Raw genomic sequence first — 16,871 nt, forward strand, 5'->3', positions numbered from 1 at the left:
AATACACAGCCCTTTCTAGAAAGATACCCAAGAGGAAGATGACTAATCTTTATAACGCTGGCTGAAAGCAACAATGGGAGGTTTGCACCAGCTGATGATTTCCGATCTAGAAACTTCAGTGAAGGCATCAAGCTACCGACAGAACAATAAAACAGTAGCTTCAATGCATACACAAAAATGAGATTTTGAGTGCCTACATGCAAGGTAGGTCTCATGCAGGAGAAACAGATGCAGTCAATCTCCTGAGCTTACTTTGTTTTCAAAACAAACCAAAAAAAGCGCAGAGCATGCATTTGCTGCCTTAACAGAGTGACATCTAGAATGCCCCTCACCCCTCATGAGACTTACAATTTTACATACAGGGAAGACCAGCTCCAGGTAGACTGAAGTACAATTACAACTTGTTGTACACCACAAAGTATAAACCAATGAAGATGCTTTATACCATTCAAATGTCAAAAGACTATACTTTCCACTGAAAACAGAACTTAATAACTATTTATCAGAAACAATCTAAGCGTTTATCTAAATTTAAGCAAAAATCTGCCTCCAGTGGCAATTCTCAAAATACTCTTCTTTGTTGGAGATTAAAAGACGGTATGTTACAACCTAAAAAAGCATCCACTTCATCACCACGAATACACCTGCACTACACATGTTTCCCATGCAAATGAACACCCTAACTTGGCCAACAGGCTGACACATGTCATGCTCATTAACATGGGATACTTTTTCATTCCGTCTTCTTTTTATATCTTGCTTTACCAAGCAAACCCTTCACTGTCCATTAACAGCTTAATTAAAGAAGCCTTCGGTTCTTGAGCAGGCAAGAATATTGAAAAAGCTATCGGTCCAGACCCTAGTATTACTATCAAATATAGTTAGCTCAAGAAAGATGTTGGTTTACCTCCCTTTACCCCTTACCTGCTCTGGACTGAACAATTCTTCCTGAAAAATCATGAGGGAGAACTCAGCTGGGCGGTGATGTGGTTCTTTGCTCCGTTCTTCATCTGCTTCCTGTGTGGTCAGAAGTTCTTGTAGTATTTTAGCAGCAGCAGCAGTTTCTATAGACAGAGTGGGATCGGCAGCACAAAGAATGTCAGAAGGCTGTAATGGAGACAAATTCAGTGTTCGATCTGCTGCCACCAGAAATTACGTGTCTGAAGTTACAGGAGTGAGACGTTCCAGCTGGCTTTCCTCAGTTGAAGAAGGTGTGTAACTATTAACAGGCAGTGCCTGATTTCCATTAAGCTCCAGGATTGAACTCTGGCTCTCTACAGGTGCCACTTCCACTTTTCAGCTTTGCATGATGAATGCACCTCAGCGGCAACCTGAAACATGGCTTCAAGACCGACTTCTGCCTTCTTGTTTTCTTCAGATATATTACATAGCCAGTCAGATGGCATCAGTTCAGCTTCATAAGATGACTGCATTGGAGGATTCTGGAAAAAACAAAATACAGTGAACTTTTGTATAAAAAATTACCATGACAGGATGTGTATTGATTCTGTTTATCCATTTATCCAAAAGCTTGAAAGATTGTCTGTTATTCTCAGTTAAAATAGCAAGTTTAACCAGAAGAAAAAAAAAAAAAAAGCTACTGCTTTGTCTTGGTTTTCATTAACCACCTTACTCTTGGCACGCTTCCTTTCTTCTATTCATGGTCTATCCTGGAGAGGAGCTGGTGTATGCCTGCAGATGCATTGTCTGCACACCCTTTGCACCGCAGGTGTTAAATATACCCAAGCATTCAAATCAGAGACTTCTGGTCTTAGTAGGACCTGTGGGGGTACACTAGAACCACCCTCTTCACGTGCCACATATGTAATAGAAAATGAGAGAGAAAATCCACCCGCCTTCAGTTCCTTCTAAAACTCAAGCATTCCTGTTGTGTATAAACCCAGTATAAACCACAACATTTTTAAGCAAAAGAAAAAGGTCCATATGCTGTAAATGTGCATATGGACAACACAACTTGAGGAACTCACCGCTTCTTAACCAATAATATCATTTTCCTCCTCAAGCGACTGTCCATAGGCACATCTACACAAGGGGTGCCCCCCAGGGATGCCCCAGTCCCAGGAGGAGTGGGAGTTCAAATACCGATGACAGCAAATACTGTAAAACTGCCCTGCCTGTCACAGCCTCACATCTGGACTCTCCTGTCATGACAGGGTCCCACAGAGGCACAACTCGAAGTCTGCATCAATCTGCGTAAAAACCCGACAGAATTTCAGGTCAGAAACCCTTCTTGTAGAACCTACAGAGACTGCCTTTGCCATCACAGATCAGGTCTGAACACTACTAAAATTTTTCACTGTAATGACATCACAGGACGACAGGACACAATCAGCAATCCAGTGATGATTTTTTTAGTAGAATTCATATATATCGAATAACCTTTAAAACAGAACGAAGACAATGACAGAGTTTTTCAAAAGCATCAAGTCCTACCCAAGTGAAATAATAGATGACATTTTAACAGCCAGTGTCTGTACTGCTACTTCTTCTGGAGGTGACTCAAAGGACACTAGAAGGGTCATTTCTTCTGACAAATACAAGTCATACAACGATGTTGAACAGAAACTCAGGTCTATTTAAAATACAGCCTTCTTTTGGAAGAGATCCAGCATGAAGGATTAGTCCTTAGTGCCTGACTATCCTTAGACCTTCTAGCTGAGGTCATGGTTAATGAAAAGCTACTTCCAGAGACGAGTCAATTAGAAACAGGAAGCTACAGGATCACCTACTAGAAAAGCCGTATCAGATCAAATGCCAGTGAAGGACTTGGTCTCTCCCTGAAGGAGATACCACAAAGAGATGAGATCCCGTCTCCTGGGTGTGTGAAGTCAAGTCCTAGTGTGGATTTGTGTAGATGTGCCAGTTTGTAGATAGCCACAAACTGTGGAGGGTGGGGGGAAACAGAGGGGAAAATAAAACCTGGAATTTGAGAAATTTAGGTTAAGTTAAGCAAAATCTTTTCATTAAAGGCTAAGCCACCTTTATGTTTTTATGAGATAGGTTCAAACATTATGCCTCTCATTTGATTTTTTTTTCAGTTCTATTTTTTAAAAATGTTAACAAGGTGTTTCATTTCTGTTGCATTGCTTGTTTACTGTCGTAAGTAGTCAGGATTTTAATTAAGATCTGGGTTACCAAACCGTCCAGGAATAAGATCATCCCTGCCAAAAACCGACCAACCAACCCACCCATACTGAATCTTTTTCTGCCTCTGCTTAGGGGACCTCAGCTTGAAGCTGTTATAGCACATATTGTCCTCTTGGATGCACTACAGGATCTCGTATGTATTTCCAACAGGAGAAAGGAGCCACACAAAGGTACAATTTAAATCCTTTTAGTTCACCTGGAAAAGATATGACAGACGAGGATGGGGGGGGGGGGCAGCAATGAAACAAGGAAAACCAATAAAAGATTGAGAAGTCAGGGCTTGAAAGACTAATAGCTTGCTGGTCATGCAAGCTCAAGAGGAAAAATGGTCTGACTTAGCAAAAGTGGTGAAAGAGAAGATGGGCATTTCACTTATAAGATTAGCATAGCGTGAGCAGGAATTAAAGCACAACCACACCTTTTCAGGGACTGCTAGCACTACACAAATCTGGCTTGAGTGCTTGGGCAATCGGAATTCAGACTTGATTTCTTTTTGAAATAACATGGCTGATTATCATTCCTTACTACAAATAGAAAGTTTTTCTTCTTTTTTCTTGCACGTTTATTTCTTCCATTTCCTGTTACCTCTTGCTTCAGTTCCACAAGGAAATACTGACAGCTTAATAACCATGGTAATAGCAATAATCAAACAGCAGGGCTGCTATTAAAAAAAAAAAATAAAAATGAGGTGAGGGCAGGAAAAAAAAAATAATCGCTGAAATCCAACATGTAGCCTCAGTTCACATCTATGATAAAGCAGTGGGGAAGTATTGAGCTAATGGTTGTGAGCTGCCAGCACTGCTGCTGCAGAAGATAGCAGGAGGTCTCTCAAAAGACTCATTCCTACCCAAGGATACCGATTCATCACACTAATCCAAACCCCGCTTAAGAGAACCCTAATGGAAAACGGGTAAGAAGTTGTACCCGAGCTCCCTGTTTTGTAACCAACCGTGATGAGAGTGTAATACAAACCTCTGAAACCCCGATTTCAGAAACCTGGTGAGATACACCATCATCAGCCACCATGTCTGGGTATAACCACCTCTGCCCCCTTGCCATTCCACGCAGTAATTCTCTGCAGCTTTTCCTGGAGAGCAAACTGCAGCCAACCAACCAGTTAGTTACCGGCCTGGTCTGCCCGTGTTCCAGGCAGGGTCACCTAACACTTTCAGCAGCTCAGGTGCGTACTGTACAAGCCCAGCAGCTGGCCTCCAAGACCCAGAAACTCCACCTGTCTTAATCTCTCCTAAACTTAAAAAGTGATGCTCTCTGCAAGACCCAGTAAGAACAGCACAAGGTTTAAGCTTCCTTGTCCGAGAGTGCCAGCTTTTCCTTCTGAGACCACAAAGCACCGTCTGGATCCAACAGAAACGGGGCTGGTAACCAGCTTGCTGACTGCTAGTGCGCCGATACGGTTCGCTGTCTTCGGGACTGGCCCGGCAGTTTCGTATAGGCTTTGCCACTCCTATCTAGCAGCGCACAGCGGGACCAAACAGCCTAAAACGCCCCGCAAACCACGCTTCAACAGCATCGCACTGAATTCCTGCAACTGGTGGAAGGTATTGAGTGGAACGATAGGAAATATACCATGCAATAGTTCTATTTTTTGTGAGGAACAATAAAAATGCTTAGTCAGCCAGGGCTGATGAATTTTACCGCTTTTGAGGATTTGTGCAAGTGGTTACTGATGGATGATCAATACGCCAGCCGGGCAGGATGCTCAATACTGCAGCTTGCCACATCCCCCAGCAGAAGTTTGGGGAAGTATATGCCCCAGAACACACAAAAGGCAAACTGATTATTCCCCACAGCTCAGCAAGAACCGCAGGCAAACTGCTGTCTTCTGTACCACCTGCACAGCCTGTCACCACGTTCCAGGAGAAATGACCTAGGCTATGCTAAGACTCAGAAATCTCTAGAAGTCCCGTTGATCCACGCGGTACGATAGCTGTGTTACCCTGCTCAGAGACAGCCGGTTACTGACCTGGTGGAACTGATACAGGGCACTGCTCCCCTTTGGCCTTCTCACGCAGAGGATCGCCTTCCCACAGTCTCTGCCCAGATGCTCGGCAGCTTTTTGCTGGGGGTTTCCAGGAAACAAAGCAACCACTAGCAAGTGGCCTAAAGCTCTTCTGACTCCACACACTGCCCACGGACTTGCTTCTCCAAACAACTGAGTTTTACTAGACCCTTTGGACACTGTATATTACCCTTCAATCTAGCCACAACACCACCTTTGACAACTCCTTTGGAATGATTTACTATCCCATTGATCTCGGCCTTCTGAGATAAGCTATTTAATTGTGACTTCCCATCGCTCAGACGGATCCTCGCGTCCTGGATGAAAAAAGCAGCTCACGATCAAAGTGAGAGGACAAAGATGCACTGCGCGAAAAATAAATACTACAATATCGACGGCATGACTGGCTGTTGGCTATTTATAGCCTTACACTAACGTGTTATCCAGGCCATAACCTGCCCATCTTGGATAAGCTTATTTTTTAAAAAAACTCATGAATAAAAGACAAAGGTTGATATTTGCAAGACAGGAAACTGGATGATCAAGCTTGGGTAGGTCAACCCTTTTTCAACACACATAAGCATAACTTGCTTCGCTTGTCCTCTGTGAGGGGGGAAAAAAGTATATGTGTTACGCTGTAATAGAAAAGGAAGCCCTTGCATTCTTACTAAAGATCTTCTGATATCTGATAAGCCAGGCCCTCCAAATAAGGTGCAGTTTCCACTAGAATTACATAACGCATTTACAGGAAGTACTGGAGTTATCTTTAATAAGAGATCTCTGAGGTGGGGCCCATTCCAAAAAGTCACCTTAGTTTTTCTCGTTCAACAAATGAAACTCAGGACTGCAGGAAGCTGTCCGGGACAAAGAAGTGGAGCTGCTTCTCAGTATTTTCATAATATTAAAGAATCTCTTTTTGTCCAGGCAAGAGCATTCTTCCAATACAAATGCAGGCTCATTAACTAAGTGATTCTGGTGAAGTCAAGCAAAAAAACACTCCGCTGATGAGGACACCCACTATGCTGCTACCCTGAAACCTAACCTGAATTACAAAACTACCCGTTTAACATTCAGTGGTTCTTTGAAATAGGTATTTGTAAACCACATCACTTTCACTTTATCAAGCAGATCAATTTTCAAATTTATATCCTTAATTTCACAAGTGTATAAACCTGCAGCTCATTCATACAGTCTCCTTCGCTTTCACCTCCTTTCAGTAGGCTACGCTCACCTGGAGAAAGCTGTCGTGGGTGCACGCTGAAGCAGTAGGACCAGCACAGCCAGCCAGAGGATCTGTGTGGGCTGCTGCTGAACAGCTCTGGTGTGGCTGCAAGAATTCAAACACAGCTATCAGACTGCCGGAACTTGTGTCTGGTGTGCAGTTCTATTGCTTACTTCGATTAAACATTTCAATAATCACACAGTAAGCGAAATTCCAGAAATTTATTGTTACCTCCCAAGTCATTTTAAGACCAATTTCTTAATCTTAAAAATACTTATTTTAAGATATGTATAGATATATTAAAAATATATATTGTAAAATTGATAAAACACACACATACATGCAGAAACTTCATCATCAGTCTTTTCTGTCTTAATATCACCTTTTTGACTTGGCTGCTTGAGTTTCTTGTCACAATACACCACAAAGTGCATTCACATAGCTGAGCCTAGGTGTTCATACACACATACACACTTGTGACCATGTGAATTTTAAGACTTACAAAGAAAATGAATTATCTTAACCCAGAGTGTGTCATTCCGAAGAATATCATGACTACTCCTGAACTACCACTCACCAGAAAGGTTTTCATATGTAAATGAACCCTACAGGCACAGATGTATGCCAAAGGCGCGATTGGACTTGCACTGTCAGGTGGCACCAATAACTAACATGTCTCACATGGTCTCCATGACTGATTTTTCATTATTAGACACTCTCAGATAATGAAGCTTCAACGCATTTCTTTCACCCGATTCTACTACTGTCAAAGGTTTTGCAGATAGCCGAAAGTAAACAGAACTAAATCCTTACAATAATTATGGTCTAAGGCTAGTGGGGAAAAAGAGACTTAGACGAGCATATTTTATTTTACTGACTTTTCAATAAGAATCATAATGAAAAACCAAGGAATTTTTTTGTCACGGAAGTTAACAAACAAGTTTGAATACACATAAAAAGAAATCTTTTCAGAAAGTTCTACTTTGATTTCATTTAATGGGACTTCAAAAGTGAAATGAAGAGTCAAGAATAAGATTGAACATACATTCTTCAGTTCTCTCACTTTTTAAATACGTATCTTAAGGTTAACTATCACTTTCCAAACAAACTAATCTTGCTGCTGTGCTCTCATGATGAAGGAAACCAGACTTTTTCATGTGGACATATGAAGAAACACGCTTTCAGCATGCTGTATGTTATAATATACAGAAGAAAGGATAGCGGAGAGATTAAGAGATACACAGGCACAGAAGTAAAACCGCTGAGACAGTCCTAGAGTGACAGTGAAAATTAAAAGATTTATCATACTCCAGTGAAATGTCACTTACACTCTCAGAAACGCTAATTAATTCACTGGAGGTTTCAAACGCCTCAGATTCCCTAAGTTTCTGCATTTTAGTTTTGATTACACCTTGCAAAATTTGGTATGTTTTCACCGCATTCTCACACCCACCTCCCACCCCAGAAGATTCTACCTGAGCAACATAGCCAAGTTATCCTTTAAACTTAAAGCAACGAGCGTCACCCAGCCAGAGAGATCTCCATATTCATGTCTAAATCTACGCTGGTCTCCCTCAGCTCCCCTACAGGCAGTACTTCAAAACAGGCACTTCCAGGACACCAGGAATCTTACCCCAAGACAAACTCTAAACCGAGCAACGTGAATCGCACCCGAGACGCCCCTTTCCTTCCCTTGACTACGGAAGAGGGCTGGGGCCTTAGCTGAGATAGAGACAACTACAATTCATCATGATGAGTTTCAGCCTATGCTCTGTAACCATAGAAACGCAAAGCGGGGACCACCTCCCACCTCCCACCCTAATGAAGCAAGTATTCTGGATGAGGCTTGGAGCAACCTGGACTAATAGAAGGTGTCCCTGCCCACGGCAGGGGGGTGGGAACTTGCTGATCTTTAAGGTCCCTTCCAACCCAAACCATTCTGTGATTCTCAGGACACCTGCTCCTGGGAGAAGACTTAATAGTTAGCAGCTGGTAAGGCAGGCTCCACACTTTGGCCACCACAGTAATCTCTGCATAAGGGGCACAAGGCAAGGAGCACGTGGCAGAAGTTGCCTGTCTCTTAAACATTTAAGTGTGTCTACAAGAAATGCCCAGCTCCTCAGAACCCTTCCTTGACAAAAATGACGTTATGGAAACTAGCGATTATTGCCTGAAATGTTCTCAGCAGAGGTCTCAGAAGAGATGCACAAAAGATGTAATGATTTCACTGTGTAGGATTTCTAAACAGGGACAGATAGCTGTCTTTGTGAAGGTGCGGCTGCCAAAGGAGGAGCAGGCAGAAGGAAAGAATAATAACTGAGCTTTAGTTTGTTCAAGGAAAGGGTCACTGTTCTGAATTTCAGAAGTTTTAGGGAAATTAAACAAACACACCACAAAACAACAACAAACAGACCACCACTCCCCAGAAAATAACCTATCATGTGATTTTTCCAATTCAAGGTAAGGGCAAGGAAAAGAACAGTAATTTGCTTCAACTCCTCTTCTGAAGAATAAAAACACTGAAGTGAGACTGATTTATTTTGTAATCAAGTGATTAAGTGAGACTGACAATTGTGGCAGAAATAATTTCGAAAAAAGAAAGGAGCCAAGACTTTTGTACTTTCTAGTCTTCAGTGCATAAAAAAATACAACATAAAGAAGCTAAGCAAGAAAAAAAAATTTAGATACAAAAACAGTACGAGCAGAATGAAATATTCTACAACAGGAGTCCTCAAACTACGACCCGTGGGCCAGATATGGCCCCCCAGGGTCCTCAATCCGCCCCCCCGTATTTACAGAACCCCCACACCACCACCACCCTGCCGGGGGGTGGGAGGGGGAAACCAAGCAGCCGCAGATGACTTCCGGCCACCTAATCCGCGCGCCGGCCCCCTGTTTAGAAAGTTTGAGGACCCCTGTTCTACACAATACGTTTGACTGATCTTTAAGGTTTAAAACCTTAACCTGGAAAAACATGAGACCAAGGCCTAGGATACTACTTCTTAACAAGGTCTCAGTGCTTTAATATCATTGTCCAAGTTTTGCTTAATTGAAAAAACAAAAATGAAAGTTAGCCTCACACCGACTAGTTTTGGACAAATGTTTTTCTCCTCGCCCTTTCACCTCAACAGAAAGGCTATCCAGAAAATCACCAGGGGACACGCAAAATCTGGAGGAAGGACACGAATAGCAAACAGAAACTCCTTTTGCTTTAAAGGTCCATCTTCCTTTTAGACTTGACACTTTCTAATTCTCACTTGAGATATACACATGGCAGAGTATTATAGAAAAATATTTGAAAGTCTCACTTTAAAATCTATTTTCGAAAAGCAAATGCAGAAATTTTTTTCCATACCTGTTGGACAGCAGGTTTGTGAGTACGGCACTGAAGATGCAGAGCTGCTACAATTTGCAATGGATGCGGCAACGCTTTGAGTCCCTTGCTGAAGTGGCGGAAGAGAAGCCACAGGCTGGAGTGTGTACGTGGCTCCCGTTGGAAGCGTCTGGAGTACCGGAAAGGCAGCCCCTTTATCTGGAAAAGCTGGGGAAGCCCCTTGCCCTGGCAGCAACCCAAGTGGTCCCTGCTGGATCCAAGTGGAAGGGACTGGAGTCGGACCTAATCTTTGTGCTGGTGAAGTGCTGGGGGCTCGGCACGAGGTTGCCATGTAGGAGTAAGGAGGGAAAACACCTTGACCGTAAAGTTGATGAAACTGTCCTACAGTCAGCAGTCCTGCAGTGGGTACAAAATAAAGCGAAACAAGTGTTAAGGAAAGGAGTTTTCACAGGCAAAGAAAGGCAATATGAGGAGCCAAGGCTCTACAACATGATTTGGGAAGACTGCCTTTGCTCCAGCATACTTAACCCAGAAAGGAGACTGTACTCTTAGACCCGAGCATGCAGTAACTGCTGTGCGGCACACGAGTGAAGCGCCAACACAGGTGTCTGCGTAGCATTCAACCTCCTTAAACTGGCAGTAACGAGTTACCCATATTTAGAAATGTGCCATACATCGGAAAGTGTAGTAACTTACTAAACCAAACAAAAGCAATTTGAAAGTACTGTGTGTTAAATCAGACAATACATTTTAAAAAAGGGACATCATAAAGCAAGATTTGACCAAACTCCACTACTGACAGCTCACAAACAGCTAAGGGAAGGGCAATGTCAAAATCCTCCAAAGGACTTTGCAAGTACTTTATGACAAGTCATTTATTTGGTCAAGAAAAAAAATTCAAAGCCAGTTTTTCCTCAGTCAGCTCAACTAGTTCAGTGCAGACTAAAATATGCCAGACTTTGCCATTTTGTTATTTCCTAGATAGTCCTTTTATTCTTCTCTATTATTTTACAGTTTCCTCTCTCAGACAGGTACTGTTTCATGAAATGGTATTTGCTTTTATACCATGACAGCCCAATTTCTGTTTCGGTGGCTTTCTTGAAACACTGACAGTAACACCCCGAACGCCTGCGCTCATTGATTTCTCTAAGAACTACTGCATTTGTGACTCCCCTGCAGGATTGCATTTAGCCATGAGAATTACAAGTTTCAGGATGGTTCACATCAATAGGGTTGATCTAGAAGCCAGGCTTTCTCAGACCTGTAGTTTCCAATTCTCACTCAAAAGGATTTTTTTTTAAAAATAGCCTCACATTTACCTCTGGCACTCCTCTGACGGAAGCTAATTCAAGAAATCAGTAACATACAGTCATTATTCTGCAAGTTCACATTTAACCATTAAGAATCACTAAATAAATACCAGCTGACCCTGAAGATTTGCTAAGACTTAACGTATAGGACCGTTTATTTCCTGTTCAGTACTTTCACCATTTATAAACAGAGAAGGAACAGGGGTATGAAAATCCTTTTGTTTATATTTTACCTTTGGATAGGGACATGAAGATTATCTAGTTCTAACACATACACAAGACACCACAGGATGCCAAGTTACCCACCTCCCGTTGCTGTCCAGGAATTGTTCCTGAATGTTTAACACAGCGTTACACGCTGCAAGACATTGGGAACAGACTGACGCTTTGCAAACACAAGTATCTCTTATCTATCAAATTACCTCACATTTACAGCAAAGACGTGTCCCTAAATAGTACAGAGCGCAACAGTGCATTGTCAGCCTGTCAGAACTTGACTGCATAGAAACCCCAGTGTTTTCCTTGTTCGTCTTTCTAGAAAATGAGACTCCTAGAGCAAAAACTCTGAAACTGCAGCCAGCAAAACAGAGGACAAAAAATGAACAGGTCATCTCTTTCTAATAATTTCCTTTACCAATGGTCTGCATTACATCAAACCACATGTCACTGAAGTCTGCAATGACTCACCTTAGCCTTAACAACGTTAACATCAAGTCATTACTTTAAATGCTTCCTAGCCTCCCTACCGAAATAAGTTCCATCCCTTCTCCGATGCTTCATTTTGTTTTCTTGGTATTGCACGTGCAGTTCCACACACATCACGGAAAACACCACTTGAATTAGATGACAGTTCCTACCCTGACACAGTAACCACGAGCATGGTGATACCCTACTCTGCTCTAAATGCCAGCCGGTGCTGCAGAGAGCAGTACCGTCAACTGCTTCTCCCCTTCCCCTGGTCGCACAGTCCTGCCGCTCCTCCTACACCGCGCCTTACAGCTCTGCACCCACGGGGTGCATCACCCGGGTCCAGGAGCCAGCCACAAAAAGGCTGTTGAAGTCTTCTCCGATCGTTGCGCTGAACCAACATGTTGCTGTATCAGCTGCAAGGAAGATGACAGTTAACACGCCACCAAAGGAATGGGAAGCAGGAGTGCTCTTCTGGCAGCAGCCCACAGTTAGAGCAGCCCAAGAGCACTGCAAAGCAAGATATTCACAGCTGCCTTACACAGCACCAGCTACAAAGCTTTCGGGCCGATACAAAACGTGTGGAATAATCCTGAGGGCTCAGACTTGTCTTGGGAAAACTCAGATCCTCTCAAAGAGCATTAGAAAAAAGAAAACACGTTCTAGAGCTTTTCAGCAGTATTATTTTCTAATTAGCTCTCACCTACTCATGCAATCCGTTTTAAAAACTGCATAGCTTGTGAATTCTTTTTCAGGAGACAACCGACAAAAATCTTACTACCAGGTCTTGCCTCCTTTGCACAAAACTAACACGATGCTCTAATTATCACTTCACAAGACTCACTGTTTCGCACACAATTAATGACAGCTTATTAAGCACCCCTACTGATGGGCATCCTTACCGACGGGCAAGAAGCGGTAACGTTCATCTGGTAGAGCTGTGCCAGCTCCACAGAGATCGGGCAAGGGTGTTCTTAGTGTAGTACGCAATGGAGACTGTACTATAGTCTACAGGCAGCCTGAAATACATGTGAACCATGCTACTCATGCTTACTGGCAGCAGATCTACCTGCATAAACAACGACAGCTTCCCTACACCAGGTGAACTGAGATGCCACCGGCAAGGACAGGTAACCCTTCTCCCTCAGGGGAGTGCTGATTTCCAAATCCCATGCCACCCAGCGCTTCTCAAAAACCCACCAAGGCCCCACACGGCCCACTCCGACTCACCAGGCCTGTTGGCATTGCTGAGCGTCGAGGGCGGAAGCAGCGGTTGCCCGGCCAGTGGCGTGCCAAGCAAGCGCTGGAAGCGGTTGGGTGGGCGGCTGGTCACATCCAGGCCCGCTGCCATCTTCGCCTTGTTGCCTTTCGTCAGGCGCTTCAGGTGGACGAGGAGGTCGTGGCGGTCGCGGCGAAAGTGGGGGCTGCGGAAGCGATGCAGGGGCCCGGTGCCGTTGCCACCGTTGCCTTGTCCACCCTCTGGGCCCGGCCCCAGCACACCGCTCCCCGGCAACACCCCCACCTTGCGGAAGCCATAGAGACTGAGCTGTCGCATGAAGCTGCTGAAGTTCGTGGTCTTGAAGAAACCGGCGGCTGCCGCTGCCCCACGGCCACCCGGCTGCGCGGCGACGGCCGGCCCGGCGCCCAGCAGCTCGCACTCACAGCGCGGCCGGTTGATGACCAGCCCCCGGCCGGAGGCGCCCCAGCGAACGGAGCGGCAGCGCGGGCTGTTGACCAGCCGCCGCAGCCTGGCGGGGAAGGTGTCGGCACTGACGGGGACGGGCTGCTGCGACGCGTCCGTGTCGGTAGGTGGCGCCAACGCCGCGCTCAACCGCCGCCCCGCTCCTCCGCTCCCCCCGCCACGCGCCGAACGGCACGTGCCCCGCCTGCGAGGCGCCGCCCGCCGCGCGCGGCCCCCGGCCCTCAGCCCCGCCGCGGCGCTGGTCCGCGCAGCGCCCCGGTCCCTCGGCACGGCACGGCCGCAGCCCGGCCCCCCCTCAGCTCGCCGGTGCCCTCAGCCCCGCCGCCCCCCTCAGCCCCGCCATCCCCCTCAGCTCCCGCCGTCCATTCAGCTCCCCAAGTCCCCTCAGCCGGGCCATGTCCCTCAGCCATCCCCCTCCGCCCCGCCGGTCCCCTCGGCCACCCCCTCCGCCCCGCCGGTCCCCTCACCCCGCCGGCCCCTCAGCTCCGCTGCCACCAGCATCTCCCCTAGCTTCCGTGAGCGACCGGGCGGCTGAGGCCCGGGGCCGAAAGTTGCCGCTCGGGGCGGCCCCGCCGCCAGCCCGGAGCCGTCCCGGCGGCAGCCTGGAGGTCCTCGAACCACGGCGCGGGCGGGCGCCGGGCCGTGGAAAGCGGCTGCAGGCGGGGCAGAGCGGGGAGCACGCGTTCCGCAGCCCCGCGCCCCGCCATGGCTGCCCGCCGCACCGGGACCGCGCGCGGGAAAGGGGGCGGGGCCGCAGGGCCACGTGACACCTCGCATCCCAGGGAGGGGCGGGGCGGGGGCGGGTTCTGCTGAGCAGCCGGACCTGCCCGGGCCGCTGCGCTGTCGCGGGGTGCGGGCGGCGGGGACGGAGGGGACGGACGGGGGCGCGGGTGGCGGGGACGGAGGGGACGGGGGGGACAGAGGGGGACGCGGGCAGCGGGGGGCTGGGGAGCTGCTCCATGTGCCGGGGGTGCACCGGGCTGGTGCTTACCCCGCCGGGAGGAATGCTGCCGGCAGAGCAGGTGTTGCAAAGTGTCGGCTTAAAAACCACTGGCAGTTCACAAAAGGAAAAGCAAATTTATGAGGAGCGCAGAGGAACGCGGAACAAATCGGGAATTGTGTCACATTTGCCCTAAACCCCCCCAGACCTGTGCAGCTCTGATCCCCACGCCAGAACAGATCAGGTGGGGTTAAAATGGGGCAGAGAAAATCAGCAGCGAGGGTAAGAGCTAGCTTCAGCGGAAGGAAATACTGAAGAAGGAATCTTCAGAGGGGCGGTTATTGTATAAAAACATAGGGAGTAAAGTTGTAGTTAGTGTAAAGGAGGCAAGCACGACTACTGGAGGTTTTCAAATAGGAGAAATCAAATCAGGTACTTAATCACAGGGAAACCGGGGAACTAATTGCCACAGGATGTTTTGGGTACCACAATGTTACTTGGCTAAGGGAGGGTGTGGGGGTGTGCGTGTGTGTGAAGAAAAAAGAGAGGAAAAAAGAAAAAGAACAAGATTAGCTATATTCACAAAGGCCAGAACTCTTAAGCGGCACCTTTGTCACTGCGAGTGCTTGCACTGAGCGCTGGCACAGCTCTGAGGCGGTGCCTGAGCTGCACTGGTGCAGATCTGCCCTCTCCTCAGCCTTGTGCTGCCAGCTGTGACTGCAGGCAGACTGCAGGAACCAGCAGAACCATCCTTACCGCTGCAGAACAGGAATCTGCTACGAACCAACAGGCAAAGAAGAGCAGGGAGCCGGGGAAGGAAGAGTGCGGTGATCTCTCTCTCTGCTTGCATCTTGCCCACAGGTCACCAGCAGTGGCGGAAGAAAATGACATTCCTCTCTCTTGGCTGCCCTCAAAGCAAGACAGTAGCGAGAAGACTGAGCACCTGTGTGTTTCGTGACCTCAAGTACATTATCTTGGAGTTGTCGTAAAATTTCTTAGCAAGAAGGTACAAACCCAAACCTCTTCTTTACCTAAAGTCGTCCTTATTGCTTTGGTTTACAGCACAGCCCCTAACCACCAAGGCAAGTAAAAGCGCAGTAAGTTCCAGAAAGGGGGCAAAATTGAATAAACTGATGGGAAACCGTTCCTATTTTTAAACTGAAAGTAATACCCCTCTGCTCTTCCGCATAGCTGAAGTGAGGAAAATGGTGTTTGGGCGGGGTGGCTAACAGAGTTTCACACTTCAAATTAAACCAGAAGCAGAAATTTTGTCAATGTTGTCATCAAAGCTAAATCCAGCACCACAGAAGGATGTTGCTTTACCCAAGGAATTAACGGCCTGCGATTCTAGTAACCTCATGCTGTCGTCTTCCCAAGAGGCTTTGCATTTTTTTTCCCCTCGGTAATAATTTATTAAGAATTATGTTGCTCAGTGTAAACAGCTAAAACTTAAGTAAAGCATACTGAATGCAAATCTGAAAAATCCAGAAAAATGTCCACTTCACAAAAAATTCTTCTCGGCATTCCTGAGGTTGTCTTTTGCATTACTTCAGTGAAATGAATCTGGGTTTCTCTCCCCCTGTGCAGCGAGAGTGCCAGAAGACCATGACTACCTGATGGTGGGACAGGTGAGGTTTTTAGTGTATCATCCGTAACTCAGGGCAGAGCCAGCAATACGTAGTCCATAACTGAAATGCAGAGCATGATTCCCTAGAACTAACACACAGAAACATCGGTCCCTTTGGTACCACTGGCCATTCTTGACTTCAGCCACAAGAGCGGATTCATTTGCCACTTCATGGTCAGTGGGTTAAATTTGGTCCTGAGGACTTTAATCGTTACTTTGCTGTCAAAGATTGTTATTAGCCAAAGGTGATGGGAGCTGCAAGAAGAAATAGCTTATTACTAATTTGTGTTATGGACTCAGTGCTTTCCTTCTTTTTCACCCATGTGAACTCAAATTGCTGTTAGCCCGCACGCCCCTATTTGCCATGTACCATGGCAGTTACTCCCTGGTGTCTGCCTCTCTCACAGCTGTGCCTTTCTCTGCAGCTAGCTTTCTTCCTCCTTCCCTGCTGCGGGACACCAGAGATGTCCCTATTTTACACACGAGAAGGTGGGCCTTTGCCAGAAATTCATAATCCTCTTCTCCTGCCAGTGCTTAATCTCCATTCCAACCTTTTGTAATAACCTCCTAGTTTTCTGTGTTTCCCTTGCTTATACATATATATATATAGTAAAAACCCCTACCAACTGAACGATGTAAATTACACATTTTGCAAACTGATTCTGCAGAGCTGAACAAAAATGGTATTGTTAGCTTGTCTACTGTATGTCAGGGCAAGGACAGCTGCATTTCCATGCGGTGTGCTGACCCTGACTACCATCCAAGGACATACTACTGTTAGTAAAGGCAGCACTTAATCCCTGGAAGGTCTTACCAGGTTAAGTGGAGGAATTTTCATCACCTGGAAAATTTAAATCAATG

The 16,871-nt window shown here is 46.3% G+C and overlaps 1 protein-coding gene across 1 annotated transcript; it reads right to left on the reverse strand.

Moving 5' to 3' along the window:
- Positions 1-1,330: 1,330 nt before the first annotated feature.
- Positions 1,331-14,150, reverse strand: LOC130159858 (heat shock factor protein 5-like). Its single transcript, XM_056361889.1, has 4 exons — positions 13,989-14,150; positions 12,972-13,524; positions 9,766-10,140; positions 1,331-1,442 (listed from the first exon to the last, which is right to left on the reverse strand). Exons 1-4 carry the CDS (start codon positions 14,148-14,150, stop codon positions 1,417-1,419), a joined length of 1,116 nt encoding a protein of 371 aa, XP_056217864.1. The 3' UTR covers positions 1,331-1,416.
- Positions 14,151-16,871: the final 2,721 nt, after the last annotated feature.

Source organism: Falco biarmicus, chromosome 16 (genome assembly GCF_023638135.1).
Source record: "Falco biarmicus isolate bFalBia1 chromosome 16, bFalBia1.pri, whole genome shotgun sequence".
NCBI lineage: Eukaryota > Metazoa > Chordata > Aves > Falconiformes > Falconidae > Falco > Falco biarmicus.